The sequence below is a fragment of the Corvus moneduloides genome, chromosome 2 (assembly GCF_009650955.1).
Source record: "Corvus moneduloides isolate bCorMon1 chromosome 2, bCorMon1.pri, whole genome shotgun sequence".
NCBI classification, from domain to species: Eukaryota; Metazoa; Chordata; class Aves; order Passeriformes; family Corvidae; genus Corvus; species Corvus moneduloides.
Window position 1 is genome coordinate 17,430,396 of NC_045477.1, and position 10,849 is coordinate 17,441,244.

A 10,849-nucleotide genomic window follows, 5' to 3' on the forward strand; every position below is an offset into this window, starting at 1 on the left:
GGGCAGGAAACACCCGCTGGAGCCGGCAGAGCGAGACTCGCACCCGGTAGCGCCGGCAGCGCTAGATCCCATCCCAAAAATCCCTCCGCCCCGGCCCCCGCCGCCTGCCTGTGTGCGGCACGCCTGGCACTGTGCCACCCGTGCCCCCTACCTGGGCAGGTGACGGGACCCCCGGTGGGACCGATCGGCAGCACGGGGAGGGCTGGGGGAGGCCGGCGGGGAGCGGAGCTTCTCACCCCGGCACTTCCTGCACTGCAGCAAAAACTTCCTGAGCTGGCCGGAGCAGCGGCATGGCCGGCACCAAATCCTCAGCACAGCCAGTACCAAATCCTCAGCACGGCCAGTACCAGAACTCTGGCACAGCTGGCACCAAATACCCAGCACGGACGGCACTAAACCCACGGCACAGCTGGCACCAAACCAGCACGGCAAGTACCAAACCCATGGCACGTCCAGCACCAAGCCAGCACAGCTTGCACCAAAGTGGCAGCCGTCGGTCTCATCATGCCCGGCGAGCCTCCTGGCCAGGGCAGGATGGAGAGTGGCTCCAGGAGGATTTGGGTGACTATCTTGGTGCAGAAATGCAGTGGTAGGAACAGTTCCTGGGGTGCCAGGATGGACACTGTTGATCCGGAGTCCAAGGAGCCCTAGGGACAGGTGCTGCCCACCCCATGGCATGCCAGCACCCCACATCAGCTGCCTGAGCCCCCTGCCCAGCTCAGCATCCCAGGCCACTCCCTGATGCATCAGCACCAGGTAGGGGACAGAGCACAGGCAGAGGGATCACCTCCACCCACCTTACCACAAAAAGCCCTCTGGGGCAGAGGGATGGGAAGCTGGAGGGGGAGCCCAGCCACCAGCCCTCCCATTCTCATCCTGACTACACACGAGGTCCCATCCAGCACCATCACTCAGGACAAACCCAACCCCACTCCCAGGACCCCCTTAGGGCGTCCCTTAGGGGACCACCTAGACACCCTAGCTCCAGGATCATATCCTTTAGAGTGCTGGGAAGTCTGTGGGTCCTGGGGAGGTTGCAGGGAGGACTCCCTGGAGGGGGCCACACAAGCTTGCTGACATTTCCCCACCTCACCCTGGGAGGGTGCTGGCACGCAGGAGCTCCTCTGCCCCCTCCAAACCGCACTCCCAGTCCTCACTCCACACCTGCCTGTGCTCCGCAGGATTTGGGAGTGCACTGGGGAGGTTGGGACATCAAAGGGGGGGCTGCAAGCACTGCTGTCCCCAAATTCCAGCCTGCTCCGATGTCATCTGGCCACAGCAGCTGACAGCAAGTTTGCCCCACGCTGTCTCTGCGCTGCTGTTCACTATGTTGCACCGACTGGTGAGAAGAGTTCCTCAGGCTTCAGCACTGCCCACATTGCAGGTGTGGGCAAGGCAGGGCTCTACATTGTTGCAGGGACTGCGCCCCAGCCCATGCCAGGCTTGGGTGACCTGGGTGACTGGAGTGATCAGAGTGGGTACTCCAGCCACAGCCAAAATAAATATCTCAGTCACACCCTGGTGCTGGTAGCCCTGGGAAATGTGCTGTGGCCTGGGGCAGGGATACCCCCAGGGGTTGTTCTGGGGTTAGGGGGAGGATTAGTACCCTCATGGGATGTGCTGAGGCTGGGAGTACCCCCAGGAGATGTGCTAAGGTCTGGGGAGGGTATAGGTACCCCAGGCAACATGTGTCGTGACCCTGAGGGTCCCACCCACATGACAGTAGCCCCCCCCCACAGACCCTGCCACCTTTGGCCATCCCCAAGCCCATGCCCCTGCCACCCCCTTACCTCCTCTGGGACACAGCCCTGGGGGGGAGCACAGGGGGGCGGTCGGGCAGTGGGGGGCCCTTCAGGCTCTGGCACTTGGTTTCCAGTTGGTGTCGCTTGGCTGGCAGCGGTGGCAGTGGGGGTCTCACCTGGCTGTCGGCAGGGGGCTTATCCCCAAGGGCTGGTGGTGAGGGGTCCTCCAGGGCTGGGAGATGGCTGCAGGGCGGAGGGCAGGGCTCGGGGCTGCCCCCCGATAGTGATGGCGAGAATTTGAGGGGGGGGCGGCAGCCCACCCTGGGTGGGATGGGTGGGGGCAGCTGGGCGAAGCTTGCACTCCGCTCCGGCTCCAGCAGTGGGGTCCCACTGGGCACTGGCAGGCACCGGGGCTCCAGCTGCTCCGGCCCTGTTGCAGTGCTCAGGCGGAAGATGTGGCGTTTCATGGGGACAGGTTTACTGGCAGGGGGCTGCTGAGTCCTGGCGGGCAGTGGGGCCTCAGCGAAGGCTTTCTGCAACCCCAGGAGGATGCGGCGGCGGTGGCCGGGCAGCAGCACCCCAAGGCGGGTGAGCCCCTCATCTGTCAGAGCCCGGCAGTCCCACACTGACCACAGCTCGCTTTGCTGGAAGCTCTCCACGTACTGGTCGAGGTGGAGGGCAGACAGCCAGGCGGCAACCGGCAGAGACCCCTCCTCCTCCATGGCAGGGGGCTGGCCACAGAAACTTGCACCACTCAGTGCATCTCCTGTTGCCAGCGAGGCTCAGGATGACATCAGGACCTGGGAATGGAGACAACAGGATCAGGATCAGTCCCAAGACACACACCAGTTGAAGCCTGGGGTCCCAAAACCAACATTCCCAGTGAAGCCACTTGGTTTTCCTATGGCCTCCAACCACGCTGTGTCCCCAGGATCACCCAATCCTGAACTGGGGGGCTGCAGGAGTGTGGAAATGCTGGAGGGTCCCACTTTAGGCATTGAAACATAGAGGCCATCCCCTTAGAGGTGAAGGCACCATGGGGCCCCAGCATGGTCCCACGGGGTGACATTTGGGCTGGGGGACAGAGCAGTGGAGAAAGGGGGTCCCACATTGTGGATAATCAGGGAATATGCCTGAATATGCCTGATTCAAGGGCAGAGGAACTGTTGGCTGCACCTCAGGGCTGTCACCCTCCGGGATGCAGCTCTCCAGTTTACAGCAGCAAGCCAGGATGGAGTGACATGGACAGTTGGATCCAGAAGGCTGTCCCCTCTTCCAGGCTGTCCCCATCACAGCAGTGGCAGGGTGCTGCTGCTGGAGCCCCCAACCCAAATGGCACCAAACCCCTCCTCACAGACCATATGCCCACCACAGCATTGTTCCCAGCTCCAGAGCCCTTTCTGTCCTTGGCATTGCTCCAGCATGGCACCCTAGGGTGCTGGCAGAGCACCTGTGCAGCACCTTTGGTGCACACACCTAGCAGAGTGCCCTTGTGGCACCCAGAGCTTGGGACATGGGGGCTCGCTTGGTGTCCCAGCTCCTGCAGCAGAACACCAATCCCACACCATAGCTGTTGGCGGGGCAAATCCCTGTTATCCCAACAAGCAGCAGATGGAATATCCTGCCCTTCCCACCCACCAGCATCACAGCCTTGGCAGGCTCCGGGCAGGAGGCAGATCCCATCATGCCGGCACACACAGCACTGGTAGTGACCCCGGCACCATCTTATTTTGGGTTTGCTGGAGGTTTTTTTAGACCTGCTAAGAAGGAGCCAGAGGATTTCCTGGAGCCATAAATAGGCTGGTCTGATCTGCTGTCAGAGTCACACTTTCTGTGACTCAGGCAGGTCCCAGCCCTCAGCAGCACTTGCGGTTTCAGTGCACAGTGCATAGCTGAGCAAGGCTCATCCTCCACCCAGCACTAACTGGACACTGCCAAGCCTGAGGCACCATGGGGTCCCCACAGCCAGTGACCCCTACACCTCCAGACACCAGCATCCCAGTGGTGCTGCTGGGATCTGGCCATAATGCCACTTCCCTGGCACAGTTTGACTTTCCTTCAGGCTTCAAGGACCAAGCATCCAAGGAAGGAGCAAGGGGACCCAGGGCTGGCTGAGCCCTGTGGCTCCTTGCTGGCAGCACCAGCGAAACCAGCAGTACCAAGGACCTCCCACTGGTCCCAGCAATCCCAACCAGCAGCACAAAAATCCCTGGATCAGAATAAAATTCCCTCTCCCACCTCCACACCTAGAAAGCCCTCATCTATTATTGAAAATGGATAAGTGATGGTGCTGGGTGACATTGCTGTCACCAGATCCCAGTGACACCGACACAGGCAGGCTCAACTCCAGCTGGGTGCTGCCTGCAGAGGCAAAACACCATGGAGGAGCAGAGAGAAACACGGTGACACCAGTATGGGGCTCCCACAAATGTTGCCCCTCCTGGCTAGAGCCAAGGAGTCACTGCCAGTGTCACCCATTGACACCAGTGCCAACATCCCCAGTGTTGTGCCTGGACATCGACGCAGTGGTGGGACAGACCTATCAGGAAGGGACAGCTGCACCAGCACTCACCACTGGCACTGTCCCAGCATTACCTGGGGTGGCTGAGGGCCCTCTTAGCTGCTCACCGGGGACAAGGATGGGGACAAAACTTCAGCAAGGGAAGCGCAGGGTCCCCAGTGTGCCAGGCTAGCAGCTCCCCGGCGCTGTCAGGCCCTTTGCCCTCACCAAGTAAATCATTCATCAGGCCCTCGCTAGGTTCCCTACTTCAATCATTAATCATTTAACCTCAGTGCTTAACAAGATGAGGATATTCCAGAAGCAAAATCAACACAGGGAGATGCCTTAACCCAGCTGGCTGCTGGGGATCAGGGGGTAACCCTGGCTGTGGCCCCTGCCAAGCGCAAATCCTCCCAGTGCTGACCCACCACATTCCTCCCCGGGATTAGGCAACACCACAGGGGCTGTTTTGTAAGAGACTTAAAGGCTGGACAAGTGGTGTGAGGAGGGAATGGTGAGGGCTGCTAGCACCCTGGCACGGTGGCACTGCTGCTCTGGGGGGATAAGCCAGGATGCAAAAATACATGAGCACCAGACCCCTAAGCCCCATCCCAAACCCACACAGCCCTCGCTCTCCAAGTGCTGGGGATGAAGGATCTGGGGGTCCCTGGTGCTGGTCCCCTTTGTCTGGACCAAGGGGCTCAGCAAGCCCCTCTACCCCCAAACTTGGGTGCTGGCTGCTTTTTGGGGGACTCCCACAGCCACCCCAGCCCACTTCAGATGCCCTCAACTCAACAGAGGGTTTAGGATGCACCTCTTCCCCCAGCAGAGCTGAGAATCCTGGCACAGGGAGGAGCCCCCTGTGCTGCAGGGGTGTGCCCACCCTTTGCCCACTACATCCCACCACTGCTCTCCGGGCCGTGGGTTTCCCAATCCTCAGGTGGGGCACTAGGGAGGGCTGGGCTTGTTCGATTAAGGAGCTGTGTATGCCATGGGGAGGCTATGGGTTCTGACTGGGAGTGACAGGCAAGCATGCTCCCTTCACTGGCTCTGGCTTCCCCCAGGTAAGCAACATTACCCCTAACGAAGTGCCGGGGATCGAGTAGTGTGACCAGGGCCATCAGTATGTCAGTGACAGAGCTGCACTCAGCACCCAAGCACCAGATAGTAAAGTGGTGGGCATCCCACAGCTCTCCCCTGCCTGTCCCTTCAATGGCACCCAGGATAGTGGCCAGGAGACAGGAAACTCCAGCATAGAAGCCCTGTCAGGTCTCTGGCACCCGCATGATAGATCTAGTTCCCATTGCAATTCCTCCTCCAATATAGGCAAACCCTGCCTGCACCCCATGTTCCCCTTCCCCAGGTCTGTGGGCTCATTAATCAAGGAGAGCTAGTTACCAGCACACGGTCCCTCGGCTCAGCAGAAAGAGGTGGCCGACCTGCCTGTGGTCCAGCTGGCGCGGTGGAAGTTTGCCAAGGGGTCTCTGCCTGCCCCAGGACTTCCTCAAACGCCACCTCAGCAGTGGGAACTTTCCGGAAAGCCGAGCAGAGTTCTGAGCTGGGATGTGGTGCAATAGCCACCCTGGGCCCCAAGAGAACCGTGAGGCCTCAGTGCGGTGATGCACTGACCACAGCTGCCATGGGGAACGAGAAGGCCGGATCCTGAGGCTGTTTGAGCCCTGGGTGACAGAAGGACGGGGCAGGGCTTTCATCAGGAGAGGAAGGAAGAGCCAGGCAGGGTGATCTCAGGGAAGTGAGAGCTCACCAGTACTGTGGCAGGAACCAGGCACCAAGGACAGGGCATTGTGGGGCAGCAGGACAAGCTGAGCTCTGGCCACTGGACAGAAAGGGACGAGCAGGCAGGTGGCTGCCATGTCCCACCACCCCAGGACCCCTGTGGATCCCCAGGGAGGGCAGTAAGCTGTTACCCACCAGGGCTCCTGTGGGCACAGGGGACAAAGCTGGGTGGAGAAGGACCTGTGGGAACTGGGCTGGCCACCAGTGGGAAGGGGGTTCCTCGGCTGCCATGCTCCAGCAGCACTGGGCAACCAGTCTCGCATCACAGCAATTTTTACCTTTCCTGCCTAAATTAAGGAAAGATCCTCAGCCAGGGGCCATGGCCAGCCCGAATGAGGCCAATGTCCCTGCTGGATCCAGCGGCTGAACCTGATGTCCCCAACAGACCTGCCAGGGCTACCGCAAATTCCCAGCCCAGCTGGGAATCAAAAGCACCACATCCTCACCCCGAAACTGCTCAAGCAGAATCCTCAGCAAGCAGCGAACACCCCAAAGCAAACAAAGGGTCCCGGGACAGCACCCAGCACTCCACAGACCCCCTCCCACCCAAACCCTCCACACTCCACCTCAGTGGATTCCCATCTGCGTGGCAGCGCCCAAGGTCTTTCCTGGGAGGGTGAAGCTTTTTCATTTTCAAGATCTTCTCAGCCAAAAAAACTGCAAATGATATTCAAACCGCCCAGGCACTGTTCAGGGATCGAGTTCAGGCTTGCAGAGTCACAATCCAGGAGTGGAATTGCTTCTCTGGGGCCTCCTCCCTCTGACATGCATTGCCATTTCCAGGTGGTTCATGTGGAGCAGCCAGAGGGTGCCCGGCCCCCTGCTCAGGGGCCTGAGGGCTCACACACACACACACACACACACACACACACGCCAGGGTGTGCCCCGACGTGGGAACTGCCCCGAGCCGGCTCTGTGTGGAGATGGGGGATGTGCATAGAGGTGGAAGGTGGACAGTGATGAGGTGGGTGAGAAGTCTGGGACAAGGGGGCAGGAAAACTGGGGGTTCCTCGTTTCCCCAAGGTCCCACTTGCATTCCCCTTCCCCAGTGGAGGTAAAACCTGGGAAGCTGAAACATGTCCCAGGCTGCGGCACCAACAAACAGGCGATTTTCCTGGCATTCCCTTCCAGAGCATTGCTGCCTGCCTCGCAAATCTAGCCAGAAAAGGGGCAAATACAGCCAGAAATTAGCAAATTCAGTGAAGAAGGAGATAAATCCGACCAGAAATGGGTAAATCCAGCCATAAAAGGGGTAAATACATCTGGCAATGCTGTCACTACCCACTGAGTTCCACTGGAATGCTCTCAGCTCCTGACACACTTTATGGAAGCTGCCAGCAAACTGGGTCAGGAAGCCAAACCGCATGTGCACAGCCACCCCAGAGGAGCCCCAATATCCCAGGGTCTGGCAATGCTGGGGGGGGGCTGTGCCAAGAGCTGCAGAGGATGGGTCCCTGATGGGTCCCCCTGCGAAGCACGGCACCTCCTTCCTCCATGGGAAATCAGCCCCATCACCCAACACCCCGCACTGAAACCATGTGGGCCCCTGTTTCACTTTCCCATAAGTGGGAAATGAAAGTCTCATAGGGAAGGGGTGACCCCTCCAGCTGTGGATGGGGTGTCCACTTTTCAGCCCTCCCGCCTCCTCTTCACGCTCATCGGGGTACAACCCCATGCACAGGCCCTGTCCCCAACAGCAGGGTCACACCATACCAGGGCCACCCCCTGGATCCCCCTGGCCACCACAGCACTGCAGACAAGCCAAGCCGAGCCAGGGGATGCTGCAGTAGGGACAGAAGTGCAGGGACCGCCAACTGCCTGCACCCACCCCCGCTTTGCAAAAGCCTTTCTACACAGCCAGCCCCCCGCTCTCCTGTAGATTTGGGGGGCCCATCTGCAAAGCTTCCCCAAGCATCAAATCCCCCATGGCCACAGAGTCCTGCCACAGGAGCTGCATCACTCCCTGCATGGGGGAGCATCACTCTCTGCCTCCCCTGAGACACCCCCAAAATCCCAAGGGTTCACCCTGTTTCTAAGTTCTGGCAGTAAAAGCATCCTTAATACTGCTCTAAATATCCATACCCCTGATGTCCTGGCTGTGGCCCATAACAACTCATTCCCAGTAGCTGAAAACCACCGGCAGCTCTTGTTTTCCTTGCCACCTTCCTCCCAGCACCCCAGAACAGCCACCCACCTCCAGCACTCAACCCTGTGCCTCCAAAAACTGGCTTTTTGGGCTGAATCCACAAATTAAAATTGCTGTCCCTGCAGTTGTGCTAGACCTAGGAACCCGCTGTGCAGGTGGAGCCCCTGGGCACCCCAAACACCAACCCAATGGCCCCAGCAGTGTGAAGGTGTCCCATGGAACCAGCTTGGCATTACTGGAGGACAAAGCAACCACCAGCCATCCCAGTTCCAGTTGCACAGCACTGGTAAAGCTCCAGGCCTCGCCAGACAGACTGGGAAGCAGCAAGGAAGAGGAGGAGGAGAGCGAGTGAAGCCCACTACCAGCATCACCCAGCATCTAGGTGCTATTGGTGGTGGTTGGTGTGGCTCGGGCACTGCTGGCAGGGGCTCTGGCACAGCCACAGCTGACGCTGTTGTTTGGCCGTGAACGGGGACATGCCAGGGTCCCAGCAGAAAACAAATCTGCCAGCTGGACCCTCAGGGTCCCCTTTTCCCAGCTTCACCCTGGCATCAGCAGCACCACCATGTACCCAGTATCCCCCAACATGTCCCTCACCCCAACCAGGCAGTAGGACCCCTGCAGTGGCACAGGAATGAGGGCTATCAGCAATGCCAGGGCCTCCTAGAGACTGGGGCTGAGCTGGGGTCTGCTTAGGGAAGCTGGGATAGACTGGAAGCGAACTGGGAAGGCTGGGGTTAAACTGGAGTTAAGCTGAGATGTGCTGGTATTGAGCTGGGACGTGTTGGGGTGAATTGGAATATACTGGGGAGGAGCTGGGATGTGCTGGGGGGAGCTGGGGAGTACTGGGATTAAACTGGGATGAATACTGGGAATATACTAGGTTTGAGCTGGGATGTGCTGAGGTGAACTGGGGTATACCAAGGTTCAGTGGGCCTGTGCTGGGAATGAGTTGGGGTCTGCTTGGGGCAGCTGGGGGGCAACTAGGGAATACCAGGGTTCAACTGGAATGTACTGGGGTTGAGGCAGGATTGAACTCGGGTGTGCTGGGGGTGAGCTGGAGCATGTTGCGGTTGAGCTAAGGTGTGCTGAGAGCGAGCTGGGGCATACTGGCATTTGGTTGGGGAGTACCGGGGCTGAGCTGGGTGGGGTATACTGCAGTTAGTCCGGGGCATGAGTACCCCAACGACGGGGGGGCACAGCGCTGTTGCCCTGAGCAGGGAAACATTCCATACTCCCCCCACTGCCCCAGCAGCTCCCAGTACCCCAGTGTCCCCGCAGCACTGTGCGTCCAGGGACCCACAGAAGCACGTGGAAAGAAATACGACCTTCCCCAGGAGAGAAACCGCGGCTGAGGAGGTGGAGTGCACCCCCCGCCCCCCCCCCCCAAGCTGGCGTTTCCCCTCCAGCCCCCCTGGAGCACCCAGTACCTCGGTCTGGTGGCAGCGGCGGCTCCCAGAGGATGCCGGGGCGCTTCCCGGGGCGGGGGCACTCAGGGCCCCCCTTGCCAGGCCCAGGCTTGTTCCCGGCACGGAGCTTTGGCTGCCTCATGGAAACAGGATTCAAGGGGAAGACTGCCAGGACTTTCCCCAAAAAAATAATACATGGGTTGTGGGGGGGGTTCTTGCCTCCCCACACAATTCCCAAGGTCTTGGTGGGGGGTAAGAAGGAGAGTGGGAGGGTTTGGGGACACAGAGGGGACGTGGGGTGTCCATGGCCAGCCCTCACGGCTGCCCAGCCTGGGACAATGGTCCTTTCATCCCGGCTCTCAGGGACCGGGACACGCTGGCTGCCTGCTCCGGGGGAGGGAAGGCCCCCCCGCGAGGCCCCTCGCCCACGCGAGGCTACGGGCAGGAGGGGCCGTGGCTCAGTCCCACAATTAGGGTATGGTGCTCGGTGAGGCTCAGCCAGGGGGACAGTGTGAAATATCCCAAAAAGCTCCTCTACTGCCTGCATCCCCCCTACTCCCAGAATTCCCACTCCCCCAGTCCATCACATCATCCTGCTCCCCTATCCCACTCCCCAGAGCCATCACACTCCCCACGTTATCCCATCCTGCTCCCCAGAACCATCACATCCCCCTGCTCTCCTATCCTGGACCCTCGGATCCATCCAGGGGGATCCCCTCCCAGTGGGATACCCTCCCAGAGCCTTCAGCAGAAAATAAGGGTGCCATGGCCTTACTCAGTTTTGGGGGTGTCACACAACCAAGTACTGTCCGAGACCCCAGGGGCCAGCGGCAATGCCCGAGCCTCATCCCTGAAGGGCTGAAGCCTTGTAGTCCTTCCCAGCAGCATTTCAGGGATCACCGATGTCAGCACCTGAGGATGTCTCCAGCACAGCCCCAAGATCACTGCCCCCCTCCATATATCTTACCTGAGCCCTGGCTCTGCTCAAACCCCCTGGCACCAGACGTGTGCCAGAGCATATTCCACTTCCCTTTGGAGTCATCTTCTCTCTCTGGTACCACAGCTCTGGGTCCCCGGCTGTACCTCCCAGAGCTGACAGACCTAAACCCCGCTGCTTTACCCCAGCACCTGCCCACCTCGTGCCCCCCTGGCTCCGGAGCCACTGAAGTACGTCCTGTCTGCAGTTCAGCTCCATTTTCACCCTGCCAGGGGGGTGGTGGCCAGGTTCCTTTTTAATTGGGTTGTATTTTTAATT

The 10,849-nt window shown here is 59.7% G+C and overlaps 1 protein-coding gene across 11 annotated transcripts in view; it reads right to left on the bottom strand.

Moving 5' to 3' along the window:
* The window catches only part of ARAP1 (ArfGAP with RhoGAP domain, ankyrin repeat and PH domain 1), a 38,544-nt gene extending 28,593 nt beyond the window's left edge, over positions 1-9,951 (bottom strand). For 5 of the 11 annotated variants that reach the window (XR_004237984.1, XR_004237980.1, XM_032097982.1 and 2 more), the window contains exons 1-2: positions 9,616-9,950; positions 1,791-2,542 (exon numbers count right to left, since the gene is read on the bottom strand). Coding sequence is in view for 4 of the 11 variants with exons in the window: in XM_032097982.1 (XP_031953873.1) it covers positions 1,791-2,464 (674 nt within the window). In the remaining 7 variants the exon portion in view is untranslated. Of the gene's footprint in view, positions 1-151; positions 1,687-1,790; positions 2,543-5,640; positions 5,911-6,605; positions 6,744-9,615 lie in introns of those variants that run through there. The other 6 variants (XR_004237985.1, XR_004237986.1, XR_004237981.1 and 3 more) reach the window with 6 other exon arrangements.
* Positions 9,952-10,849: the final 898 nt, after the last annotated feature.